At 34.9% G+C, this 14,393-nt stretch overlaps 1 protein-coding gene across 1 annotated transcript in view; it reads right to left on the bottom strand.

Moving 5' to 3' along the window:
* Positions 1 to 14,393, bottom strand: part of NUDT12 (nudix (nucleoside diphosphate linked moiety X)-type motif 12) — a 119,526-nt gene that overhangs the window by 32,013 nt on the left and 73,120 nt on the right. The window contains 5 exon segments of the mRNA XM_010007230.1: positions 5,290 to 5,457; positions 6,334 to 6,484; positions 6,487 to 6,616; positions 6,618 to 6,792; positions 6,795 to 6,898. Coding sequence (XP_010005532.1) covers positions 5,290 to 5,457; positions 6,334 to 6,484; positions 6,487 to 6,616; positions 6,618 to 6,792; positions 6,795 to 6,898 — 728 coding nt within the window.

Consider the following 14,393-nt stretch of genomic DNA (forward strand, 5'->3'; position numbering starts at 1 on the left):
TTACATTGAACTTGACTTTTCTAATCCTTTTACAGATGAGCAAAGAAAAGGCTTACTGATTATTGTCACAATCACATAGCAGATCAGTGGCACATTGCCAGGAAGTGTGAGCCACAGCTCCCTGTTTGAAGTAGAAGAAAATACTGTTTCCTGGCAGACATTGTACTAGGCAGGATTTCATGGCTTGGGCTTTTTTTCAGAATAGATCTTGTGCATTAGAGGAGTCACAGCTTAGACATTCAGCATTAAACTTAAACAACATTGAGAAATTTACAGCAACCATGGTGAAAAAATGAGACAATTAAACATCAGCATCTTTTGAAAGGCTTTGCCAGAAATTGATAGAATAATAGCTCAACTGAAATAAAACAACTGGCATCATCAAGACATTACCCGCATGTACTCACACTTGACTATAAGTATTTCCAATTTGATGAACATCTTTGGGCACAAAGATGGGTTTCTGTCTTAATTACTACTACTTAATTACCTGTGATTCTGATGTTTTTACTTCAAATTAAACATTTCTGTAAACTTACATTCTCTGGAATCTGAGCTCCTTCTGTCTTTGCAGCTTTTTCTTCTTTTTCTACTCATTTCTAAAAACTGAGTGCATCTGGGTTCCACTCTTCTGTGTGGGAGGAAAAACACAGGAGAATAAGAAAGGTTCTCTGGAATAATTTTGCTCTCTAACTCTCTCGGCCTCTCTAACTTGCTTGGCTTTTCACCTGTATAAAAACTGACAGGTTATAATGAAAACCAGGAAAGTGCTAGAGCAGGTACTAATGCATCTCTTTTTTTCTTGAGGTTATTTAGGATTAAATTTTCAAAGGTTTCTAAATCATAGCTTAAAATAAAGGTCTGATGACCACAGGTATGGGGCCTAAACCAATACTCTTTCAAGTCTATGGCAGATTTGAGCTGAGTTTAAGGTCTTCTTAAAGAGAAGTATAATAGGCATGACTGTTAGCAGTGGATTTGAATTAAAATTGCTTTGGGGCTGAGGTTAGCATGGTTCAAGATGGATAGATGAGTAGAAAAGTGAAAAACGTATTGAATAATAATGAAAAGAGGAAACACTGCAAGAAGGATGCAGTTCACAGACTGTAGAAGAATTATGTTACAGAATAACTAAAAAAGCCTTTCTCTAACCAAGAACCTTCTACTGCTCTTTCCTCCTGTACTTCTACCACATCAAACTCATCTACTTAATTTCCCCCCCCCGGGATACAGAATCCTACTTTCTGTCTCCATTGTCGTAGATAGCCTTAACTACACTGAATTTTGTTCTCTTTCACTTCCATTTTTACCTGTTCTTATATTTCTCAATATTCTTCTATTCCATACTAATATTTGCTTTGCTCCTTGTCTCCTCTTTCTTACTAAATATTGATTTTTCCTTGTGAATTCTTCCTCTTATTGACCTTACTAATTGTTTTTTTGTGGCATATTATGTTTTTGTTATGCTACTTTACTTTTCACAAAGATGATGTCATTACAATGAGTTGTGTATGAGAGCCTAGTAGTGCAATACAGAGTAGGTAAAAAGGGTTCATGATTGATTTACCTCTTATTTACTTAATTCACATGCCTCTTATCCAAGTACCTTGTATTTTTGCCTGTTTTCTACAAAGATACTTTAAATCTCTTTATCAAGCTCTCACTATTACCTTATTTAAATAGTTTCTGAACACCCATTTCTGCAGCACTGTTGCCAAAATATGTATTTTTATGCTAAACACATGCAAGAAAAGCCATGCGTTATCAAAAATATCTGTGTTCGTAGTTTTTCTTATTCTCTGCCTCAGCTGGCATATATCTTATTTTCATTGTTCATATATTTTCCAGAAAAGACTGGTCTTTAAAAATGTCATCTAAATTAAATGCTTAGAAAAAGATGGGTAAATAAATTAATCTGCAACAGGTATTATACTAGGACTAAGTGATCAACCATTTTACTTCATGAAATGTGCTCTGGGACTTTTAATAATCATACTAAATCAGAATTCGCTTTTTTTGGATCATGAAAAGATAGCTGTTAATATTTCTGCAGTTCTGATTCTCAAGAAAGGTTACTGCCTAAGCAATGAGGAACATCACTTATGCCATAAATTATCATATTCAGAAAATCCAAACCCCATGTCATATTTTGCATTATTTTGGACACCTCTATAAGTGACAAGTGACACCAGAAAAAGCATTACAAGGGTTTTGATGAATTTTCTTTAAAGGAATAGTGGCTATCCTATCCTGGCCATTATTTTAAAGATACCTCCCTGGCAGGCAGGGTGCTCTTCACTCCAGTATTAAAAAAGTTTATTAGGGTAGCTGTCAGTCAAGTATTTTAAATATTATTTTAACTGAAAATGGGGAATGCAAGTCCCAGCAAATTCATAGTAAAAATAATTCAGCTATCAGGGGCTGTAGGTGCACAAGCATTTCTGCTTTCTTAGGGAGAAGGTAAGTCCAACCTTCAGATTTTAAATTCTGAAAAACTACATGTAAAACTCAGTTTCTTATAAAGCTGCTACTTCCTTACTAAGAAAATCTTGCTTTCTCTTAAATTATTGCTTTTGTCACAAGAGGAAATAATGTAGTAATAAGGATAAGCAGATATTTAGTATTTTTGAGATGCTTAATTTATGCGTCAACATTGTTCATTTATACCCTTATTTAAATATATGCACTGCTTTCCACTGAAACAAAATAGAGAACCAGTAGGTAGCCTCTATGCGGTAATGGTCCATGGTATCATTTTAATGCAATGGATAATAATATATTTATTATTATATATGTAAGAACATAGGCAGTATACTTTATTCTGAATTACATCTGTTACACTGGATATAAGAATTTTGTCTTCAGCAAAAGTTCTGAATATATATTCCAAAAAAATTCCCATTAATTGCCATTTCTGTTTCAACTGATGGATCTCAGCTATTCCTATTTTAGACACCAAATGAAAAAAAAATGTTAATTTGAATGATATCATCTAAGAAATCCATATAATTTAGGGAAACATTTTTATTTACTCACAATCAAAAATACATCTCAAGAATGAAGAATTCCTTCTATTTAGGAAGCTATAATTCTTATTTATTGAGAAAACTAAACAATATACTGAACTATACTTGAAACTCTTTAAGCTATGTAATAAACCTCCTGTAATGAAATCCTATATTTAATGGTATTTTACTCTATGATGTGTTAAAACAATTAGTATCCACAGAATACTACCTGACAAAGTGTCAACTGAAAAAAAAAAAAAAGAAAATAGGCAGATGTTTATACTTACAGTTACTATGAGCCAATATTCATCATTCTCCTAGGATACTTGCTTGTTATTATGGACTCTGTGAATAATTTGCTTTTCTAAGCGCTTGAAGGATGGGCTGGCTGTCTTGATATGACTTAATAGGCTAACAAGTTTTTTTTCCTTTAGAGTTATCCTCTTTCTCTGTTGTCAAATCCAGTCAGCAATTATATTCTCTATACACATATCCTTCAAATCAGGAATAAAAGGCTACTACCTTTTAACTCTTAACTCTTCATGCAGGTAAGAAAAGTAACAACTCAACTTGTCACAGCTTTACAAAATACAAGGTTTGTCTGAAAAGTCTTAATCAATCAGATTACCTAATTAAAATGAAAGATAAGAGAGGGAGCACCATTTTACCTTCTTGCTCCACTTCTTTTTCTATTTCTGTCTCCTAAGCTCAGAATCTGATTAGTATATTTAATTCCGGGAAGCACCATGATTGGTCTACCTTTAATCAGCCCATTGACATCCACTCCTTTTGCCTTCACGTGTTGTAGAATTCAAGATAATAATTTACTCACTGGGCAATATTACTACAGGAAACAAAAGAACATAATGGTTCATGCTCTTGTATGAACACTTAACTACTTTTATTTTTCATGTGTTTGCACATATCTAATGTGAAAAATGAAATAAGAAGTTTGTTTATAGGGACCAATGCAGAGTTTCTAAAATCTCACAATCAGTATTGCACTTGCAATGAGCTTACAGGAGATGTTACATCACATGAGTTCACAGCTTGGTTAGTAGAATCAATCTTGCCTAAACACCTTATCTGTTTTTTCCCACCTCACAAATTACTGTTTGTTATCTGTAAATTATTATAATCTAAAAAACAGATAAAATGCAGATTATTTACAAGTGGTATATTGAATAGAAGTTAATTGTCAGTAGTACAGGCAAATAAGGAGAAAAGGCACCTCCAGAATTTTAAGCCTTGTACATTTACATGTAGTGAATACTCTTTTTGCTCTGGTACCATTGTAAAAGCAAAGGAGAAGAAGGTGAGGGATCATTACACAGCATGAACAAAACTCTTCAAATTTTAGTGGTTTAAGGAATACAAATTTCCTAATGTACTGCATATACCGAGTGTCAAGAAATAGCTTGCTTGCAAAGCTGCTGTCTTTTGGATATGGAATTCAAGTAAAATCTCATCTGAGTGTTGCTCTGGCCATATTCCATTCAGAATCACTACACTGTTTGATTGTTGCTAAATGTAATTCAGCACTTTTCTATATTGCTCGAGTTGCTAAATAATCACAGCATTTGGTTCTTCAATTAGATACGTCCTAGGTAATCTCCAACAATAACTATCCTTTAGAATTTTCTGTGTATAGATATTCTCAAACCTTAACTCAATCCTACAGTCTAAAGGAGGTCAAGTTAGGCAATGAAAAGACAGGAAAATTTTCTCTTGAAGTAAGAGATTAAAATTATCAAATTAGTTTTATTAAATAAGGGCTGTTTTTCATCTTCTCTGTAAGTGGCTCATCTGTTGTGGAATGAAAAAAATGAGAAGAAAGCATAAAAAAGATGGCTGGTTTAGTTTTTACAACATCAGAAGTTATTTACATCTGAAAGATCATTAAAATATTGCTCTCAAACTCAGAGATTATTGAAGTGTTGTTTCCTGTTTCAAACTACCCTTTTTCTATTTTTTAATGCAGTAACATAAAATCTTACCAAGTATTTATTAGCACTGCAAGAAATAAACCACTCTATGGTTATGTGATTCTGTGATTCTTGTTGTTGGAACTTCTAAAAGTTTCATACTGTCACAGTAGTACCTTTGTCAAACCTGAACTACTTGATCCTAAATAGAGTTGAGAAGCATATACACTGGGGAAAGACAAGTACATAAGATGTGGGACAGAAGCAAGTAGCTGAAATAAGAAAAAATGAATTTACATTTATATAATAGCACAAACAAACAACTCTTGGCCAATTTTATCCCACAATATTCTCACCAACTCTTGGATATGTTGTGTTGTGAACACCTTTGAGATTAGAACAATCTTTTTTCAAGCAAGTTTTCTAGTAAGCTCCTTCTTCTGCCTTGGTTGCACTTCCGCATATTGGGCAGAATTGGTAGTGGTTGTGCCGTGCTAGAACAGATCTAGCCTGGGCAACTACTCCTTTGAAAGAATTGGTGGAAAATACCCCAAATCAAACACTACTTTCTGTAAGCTTTTACTAGCATAGAAAAAGAAAGTAGTAATACTTAATATAAAAATCACATCAAGACTTTGGCTTGTATTCTAATCTACTACAAGAGAAAGTGAACGACAGTTCAGATCTTTTTCTTTGTAGCACAGCACAAGCAATAGAATATAGTACTATGTAGCTACAGACCAATTTATGCATTCAGAAACAAATTCATCCCAATCAATATACCCTGTTTCTCAGAAAAGCTACTTTGTCTGGGCAAAATACCAAAATTATCACACATTTCAAAGCTGACCATTTTAGGTCTTCCACAGGTATTTACAAAATAATGCATCATTCATTTAAACTTCAGGTGCAAGTCCAGCTTGCCCTTTATCCTCCAGTAAAAGCAAAATTGTTACAACAGCAGCTGTCCATAATGACATTTATTCCCTTCAACATCTTGACTTTCCAACGCTTACTGATACTGTTTCCTTCTTAGATGATTATCCAAGACACGGCCTTATTAAGTTTTGTTTCTTGTAAAGAAAACCCAGTAATGACAGATTTTTTTCTTTTAGAACATTAACACACATGCATTAATATTTAAATAGTACAATTTATACAATGATGATGATCAATAGATTTGACAGTCTAGTATATGACGCTGCAGATGTTAGTGCTTTGGAACTACACATCTTACAAAGAAAATTCTTCACAAAAGCACTGGTAGGCATTTAAAATCTTTCTAAAGCCACTGAAAATACCCAATTCCTTTGCAGTGGTTTATCCTTGCATTACAGTGAATCCCAAAGCATAACCTTCTGATAGCACATTTGATAATGGCTGCATTTTATGCAGCTTACCATCTTCTTTTTCAGGTAGCTGCAGTAATGTTGGCATTGGTGGGTGAAGAAAGCAACAGTCTTGGTTCCTCTGTTTAAATTTCTCAGCAGAAGCAGAATCTACACTAAGGGCAAATGAAGCAACTAATCCATCCTCTTCATCTTCTTGCAGAACTCTTCCACTGCAGCAGCCAGCAGGTTCATATGGAACTCAAGTTCAACTCTAAGAAAAATCAAGGTGCCCTCTTCCGTTTGGTTCATGCAATGCTCCACATCCTTGTGGTACAGCCTGCAAACCTTTGAGCTGCTGGGAGCTCTTTATTCCCCCACTCAAAGTAACCAAAGGACTCAGATTTGAGAAGAGGATATATACTGTGGTTGGATGGCTTTGCTTTTTGTTTACCCACTTGGAATCTGTTCTTTTACCATGCCTTCTGTCCATAAGTGACAAACCAAAATAATTTTTGTGTTCTTTCACTGTGACAGAAAATTAGACCTGTGCCCATCTTTCACATTGGACAACAAAGCAATCACACTGTTTTTCAATATTTGCTTCACTGTGCTAGAGGAAGGCAAGGCCAGATAGCTAGACAATAGAAGCAAATGACACAGAATGGCAGATAAGAATAGTTGACTAGGAAGTTAGAATGATTATACAATCCAAAGATAGTTTGCATGTTGTTAGCCTAAGAAATCTTGGGGGAATCCGTCCTAGAGAAATGAATGTGGGACTGTTGTTCTAGTGCATTTGTCTCTGGTGAGTACTTCAGTTTTGTGCTTGGTTTACAAAAAACATTATCAAATGGCAAGCCTCAGTTGGACACCAGGTAGTCTACAGTCATGTTGTCAGCTGTGAAGTTTCAGAGAATTCTTTTAAAATCCTGTTACTTGAAAACATAAAAATACTGGAGTTTCTCTTTACTTTTGTTTGGAATTTTTAAGTTAGGAGGATTTACATCTTCAAATTTCTTCAACACCATGTATCTTCAAAACCAAAGAACTGAACAGCTGTAGTTCCTGGTACCTTAAGAAAACATAATATATCCTCAAATGCATATGTTACTCTGGTGCCATATGTTCCTATTCATATTGTGTCAAGAAAATGAGAGAAATTATGATAAGGTCCTGTCAATTCCAATAATGGCACACTTAATTGTAGCATAGGGTAGAAAAACCTAGCCTACCCTTATTTTCAAACTCATAACTCACAAATTAATAGTTTTATATGTTAATTTTATACATTAAAAGGTTTATGTAAGTTACTTTTGCAGCATGTGACATTTTTTTTTTAGATAGTCACCATTAAAAGTTAGCTTTCTTACATCATAGTGTTTTGTTAAACATAATAGTACAAAGTTTATGCATGTATTGTGTGATCTCAATAAACAAGCTTTGGAGCCCATGTTTGGTGTTCTTGAGTTCCATACTGTTATTGAAGCTTCTCCAGCAGAGGGTTAGCCTCGCATGATGTAGAACTTCCCTTAGAAACAATACAGATACAAACCTGTGAATGTACATGAAGAATTGATGAAGAGTGTTCTTCCAGATAGGAACAAATAAAACAGTTAAGGGATATGATTGTATTTTTGTTCACTCAGCTGGAAACTGGTCACATTTTCTGTGATGTGGATCATGTACCCAGAAGGAATTGTTTCCAGCTGGTAAACAGGTGCCACCAGACCTTCAGTAATGTCCATGTGATTACTTTCTTCTTGTGAGCATTAATGGCCAACTGAAAAACAGCTGTATTGTAATAGACAAAGGCACAGTTCTACTTACCTTCTTAGTCATGTCTTAAACCTACCAGTTCCGAAGCGATCTGTGTAATGGATTCTCTGATTCTTTACATTGACTAATACAGTTTTTGTGTTGTTTACTTGATTAACCCATCCTGCTAACAGCTTGAAACTTGTTTTCCTTGTGTGTGAAACTCTAGACATTCTAAATCCTAGACAGCATACTAGAAGGGAGACTAAGCTGAAAGATGGATGTTTTGGGATTCCAAAAGAAGTGTATCACTAGATTTTTCTGTGAGGCAAAATGTGTGCCGTCTCTTTAAGATTCATATTCAAAATAATGAGACTTACATGTTATTTATATATAATCTAGACCACAAAAATTTCATGCTGTAGCACTGATTAGGAAGTTACTGTATTGTGCTACACAGAATGTTGCAACATGTTATAAAATAAAAGTATAGGTATGGTTTGTGCAGGCTTTCATTTTCTTTGGTGGTGCTTCTGCCAGTGTGTTTATCATCTAGAACCAATGTGACATACGGAGTTTCAAATGAGCATCTAACGAAACTGTTTCATACTCCAGTGTTCAATTACTTTATTAGGCTTTTTTTGTTATTATAAATTTGTTTTTTAAAAATTGAAAATATCAGTGGTTCTTTTCAGTATTGCTAGAACTTTTGTTTTTTTGGCTTTAGATTTTTTTCTCTATTTTATGCTTGTCAAGTCATGTTATTTCTTTAATGAGTTCAAATTAGTTGTAACACTAAAAGTTTTGTAGCTTGGGTTTTTTTTTTGTTCTTCCCAACATGATTTCTCATCTGTGAAAGAAAAAAAAAAAAAAAAAAGTATTTGAGAGGTCAAAATACAGCAGTGATACTGCTCCATTAAAGTGTTGCAGAACATTAATACAGAAGGTTGTACTCCAGTTCTTAGCAGGTTAAGCTAAACCTACTTCTTCCATCTCTATAACATTTTTTTGTCACTTATATTTGTATTAAACAGGATTAACTAACTCATAAGGAACTCTGTTTTAATGTTTAATTTGTTCAATATGTTTTCAAATACTAAATAAAATGATTGCTCATTAACTTGAGCAGTGGGGATTTCAGAAGTTTAATGTGCCCACTCATCATGTTTTTATTTTAGAAACAGAGTTTTAGCTGGAGATACATATACATACATATGTATTGGTTTTAATCTTTGTTAGAAGTGTAGATAAAACGGTCCTCTTTTCTAAGCACATAATTGAAATTATGTGGAAATATAAAAAATACTTGGAGATTTTTATGCCTTCTGGCTGTAAATCCTGTTAGGTCACTCCAGAGCCAAACCGTGTCCTTCCTTGTTCTCTTTGTGCTGATTTTTGTTAATGTGAAGTATGTTTTCAGGTAATTTTAAATTTGTTTTGGTTTTAATTTCAATATAAATTCAAGTGCAAATCCACATAAGACAGCTGGTTTCTCACCAGATCAGTGTTAAATGTGTTCTGTGTGGAATGCCACTGAACTGTGGTCAGACTATAGCTGGTGACTCTCCAAAGTGTAGTCTTTACAGGGGCCTTTTCAGCATAGTGATTTAGATTTCAAAGATTTTATGCGTCCACTTCCCCAGCATGTGCCTCTTCCAAATGTGTGTACCACACAAATTACAATATTTAAGATAATGGATTATGCTATGCTGTTTCTGTGCTTCTTGCATGTACTAACCTCTTACTCAAGAACAGTGTTATTTTTCAATCATGAGTACAATTGCAGAAGACTAGACTGTCACTTCTTCCTTTTCTCTATTTCTCCTGCTGCAATGAGAAAAGGTCCTTGAATAGATACTCTTAAAAAAGCTGAGTTGACCAGATGCCCTTAAAAAAGCTGACATTAACCTTCCACATACCCTCACTGTAGCCACTGTAGTGAGCAATTTTGTATCTGCCAGCCCTTTGCTCATCTTCTGGATCTGCTTATGTCTGCAGTCTCGATTCCTACCATACATTTCATACTCATTATAGTAATTTTTCTCTTTCTCACTATTCTTCGTCTTACCCCAAGTTCTTTCCATATTTTTCTCAAACCCAGTAATAGTCAAGTCTTCAATGCAGATCTCCAAATTACTATTTGCTGCCTTTTGACCTCTTGTTGTAATTTCTTATTCTATTACTCAGATGGTTTGGCTTTTCTTTTCAGGCTGATGCATGCTCAATTTGTACAGTCCAAGATGTCTGTCACTTTTTTAGCATTGTAAAAGAATACAAGAACTCCTCAGACCTGCTTTCAATGATCTGCAGAATACCTTAGTGGTGGTGTTGGGAGATAGTAACAATCAATGAATTTTTCTTATAGAAGGATTTAGATATATATATTTTTTTTCTAAATTATTGACTTCTTGAATCTGCAGCATACTCTATCAAGGGGCTCCACCTCTTAACTGGAAGTTGTTTGAAAAAAGGTTCTATTTTTTGTATTATTTTTTCTTTGGACCTGCTGACTAGAACTCTCATGATCCTTACTGTATTGGAAGAGGTGACCAGTCATTTTCCATTGACCTACTCCTTGTCACACATAGCACATCTCTCTCGTATTATCCTCTGTCTCTTCTCTAAAAAGGAGTAGCTGAATCTAAGTGTTGCCATAGCCATGTGCTTATTCTACTCTTTTCTTAACAAATGTCATTTGTGTTCCTATTGTGTCTTAACATTGCCAGTTTCCTTTTTCTATTAGCCTAGTCCCTCTGGCTGTGTTTCTACAATTCCGGGTCTGTGTAGGAGAAGTAGCGTACCTAAAGGATTATTTAGTCAGCATAGTGACTAAAAGAAATAACTGCCATGAATACTAAAAAATAATGCTCAGTTTGGCTCACTATTGTGCAAAGTACACTGAAACTGTGCTAAGCTAATTGATATTGCCATTTGTTTGCTGCCAGTGGGCTGAGCTTCATGATTTCGAGTGCCTAAGAGAATTGCTTATTGATTATGGGTAAGTAAGTATCATGTTAATTCAGACATGTCATGAGTAACCTTGATTATAACAAAAGTCTCATGAAACCACATCCTACCTGCACAATAATAGCATTGTGACAATCTACTGAAGATGTTAATACCTTAATGAAAAATCAATATTCATGTGTTCATCCATTGTGTGGCATGAAGTAAAAGAGAGCTGAAATAGCTGAAAAAATAAGTAAAAATAGAGTTAATAAAGGGTCTGTGTTGACAGTAAAGCCAAGAAAGGGTTTGAACACTTAAAAATGTTTTGGGGTTTTGGTTTTGTTTGTTATGCTTTGTTTGTTTCTTTGTTTCTTTGCTTTTTTTCCACTAGAAGGTGCACTCTACACAGGAATAGCACAAAAGGAGGCCTATCCTTAGCTACTTGAATGCTCTGCCAGAAAAAACATGTCTAAGAAATGTTATTTGTTTAAGATTTCAAGGAGCATTCATAGTTTCCTAGAACATTTCTCTGAGTGTCTGAGCCTGCAGCTTACTGTACTAAGGCTGTATTTAAGGATAACTTACTTTACCCAAATCCTCTGAAAACAAGTTGTCACTTCTTATTCTTGCAAACCTAAAAAAATACTTAAAACTCTTTAAGAGTACTGGAAACACAGAAGAATTTTATTTACTAACATAGTTTTAGGTACTATTCTCTTTTGTGCTCTGAACTTTGTAGACACTTTGCATTAAATATTGCTAATCACTGAATGATTAGTTTACCTATAAAGTTTCTGTAAGATTTCCATCTCACTTTTACGAGGTATTACAGTGCAGGTGTCACACATCTGCATAGTACTATGAATGACAAAAAACTCAATACCCATTCTTTTAAAAATAAAGGTGTATTTTAATTTATTGAGTGCATGTATTCTCATCTATTGTGCTTGATTCTTGTTCCTACTTGGTATCTTGTTCCTTGTACCTACTTGGTATCCAAGTACATGTCATGTGGTGTTGTCCTCTGAATGGTGTTGCTTTTCTGAATATAGTTTTTGGTTCAGGAAGTACATAAAATAAGAAATGAGGAGCAAAGTTTCCCTAAAATATTAACAGATTTTTTTTGGTCTTTATACTGGTGGATGCGATGCATTCCAGGCACCCTTTAATGCTTCATCTTCTTTCTTTCTTTCAGCTAATTAAAGGGTCTGCAGTGGAAGCAAGACATATACCCAGAACCAGCTGGAGGATACGTGAAATGTGTGGCTACATACAGTGCTCATTTTATTATAATCTTCTTCAGAGGCAAATATCTGTGGTCTGGGGTCATCAGCTGTGAAGGATCTCGTATATCAGAACAAGCCAGCCAGTTCACTCTCTTCTACAACATGATCAGGAAGAGTAGTTATGAGTGACCTGTGACCAGATGGGTTCAGCACGCACAAATTTTATTTGTATCGTTTCCTTTGCTGGCTCAGTCCAAGAGCAGTTCTCCTTTCTCCCTGTGTCTTGGCACCTTCATTTTCCTGGAGCCAATTATCAGGGCTGCATTCTGGCAGTGCCGTTTTAAAAAAGAAGAAAGCACAATCAAGAAAAAAAAAAAAAGATTATTTCAGTGAAGGTAGAGGTTATTCCTTTCCTTCCCATTCCATCCGCTGTGCAGTTAAATTCCAGACCATCTGGTACATTGAAGATTCTTACTGTTAAACTTAAGAGAGATCTCTTTAGCACCAAAGAAGGGTTAAGCAGTTATGGAATTGGTCCACATCCTTACCACTCTGCATAAAGGCTTGCCATACCTAAGACATCTTTATGCAATGTGTAAATTCTGAGCTAAAGCAACTCCTCCAGAGCTAAAATATAAATTCATTTCATAAAGCACTGGTTTTGCAGCCACTCTTCAGAGACTATCAACCCTTGTTAACAAGTGCCACATGTAGTGGCTTTCCCAATACGGAACAGATCACTGAGCACACCACATTTATTTCATAGAAAACTTGAGGACATGATTGCTTATGGCTTTCATCACTATCATCTTATGATGCATTTTAATTTGTCTTATAGAGTTGAAAGTCTCTGCCATTAGCAATAATTTTGAATCATCCAGGCCACTTGTTTAGGTTTTTTTAAATTGTAAGCAGCTGCAGGTACAAACTACAGCACTGAAAAAATTAAAAAAAAAAATAAATAAATTAAAACATAATAATTACATTAAAGACTGTTTTTATCATGAGAACAAAGGAAAAAAGTAGAGGCAGAGAAGATGAAAGCAGGAGGCATGTTTTCATCATGTTAATTATTGAAGAAGATTCTCTGTTTTGAAGATGGAAGGAAAAACTGTTTTTTTGGTGCCATCCAAAAAGAGGCAGAGGTTGTCCTTTTGCAGATTTTCTATTTTTGGTTTTGGTTTTTTGTTGTTTTGTTTGCTTGTTTGTTTTTTAATGTCAAGATTTGTATTAATGTGTTTTAGCTCGGAAACAGAAAATAGTTGCCAAAATTAGGAAAAAAGAAAGGAGGAAACAAATGCAGTTCTACCCTGTTAATCTATATACTTGTACTTTCTTTTCTTTCTGTCTTTCTTCTACTGACTCCTGCATCACACTGTTTGTCTTTTGCTTAATTGTAACAATGATTCATGATCACCCTGTACACTGTTTTTCAGGATCTCAGTCAGTGGCTCACACACTGACAGTGCTTTAACCAGGAGCTGAGTCAGATCTGTGAACTAGAGAGGTCATTCTGATATTTGTGTTGTGTGACTGTTGGAGCTGAAGGGGTACAGAGGAGAGTTCTTCTTTCAGGTCATGAATTGTGTTGTGATTATGGAACTGATTAAAGTTTAGTGACCTCTCAACTGTATTTATAGGGAGCCACGGTCTGGCATTCCTAAATAGTATGAAGTCGAAATGGCATATGGTTTGAAAAATCTGAAAAGCTGTAGTAATTAAAACATCTAAATTTAAATTAAGCATAATAGGCTATGGGAATGTATATATGATCTATTCCATGCAGTTTCTCCATACAATTCCAAATCAGAGAGTCAAGAAAAGAAAGAGACTGAAGACAGAATTAAAGGAAGGATCTGTGTGTCTTTGACATTTGGAAATTTTGTGTGATCTGTTGAGAGACTGTTTTATGTAAAAGCAATTAAAAATGCAGCATAAGCAAAGGCGTCATAAACTTTTTGCCTCTCAGAGAGCATACTGTGCCCTTCAGAAAGCATTGCACATACTTTAGCACAAAGGAGCAGTAGGAACACAATTGAAGGTAGTTGTAAACTAGAGCTGAGACCTGCAGGATGGCTAGTGTCTTCTTTGTGGCTACAGTGATGCTTCGAAGTGTCTGAAGGATCACTGAGAACTAAAACCTGTGCTAGATTTATAAACAACCCCATATTTTTGACACAGGGAATAGCTTGTAGGCAG

This window comes from Chaetura pelagica, unplaced genomic scaffold (assembly GCF_000747805.2).
Source record: "Chaetura pelagica isolate M959 unplaced genomic scaffold, ChaPel_1.0 scaffold40, whole genome shotgun sequence".
Classification (NCBI taxonomy): Eukaryota; Metazoa; Chordata; class Aves; order Apodiformes; family Apodidae; genus Chaetura; species Chaetura pelagica.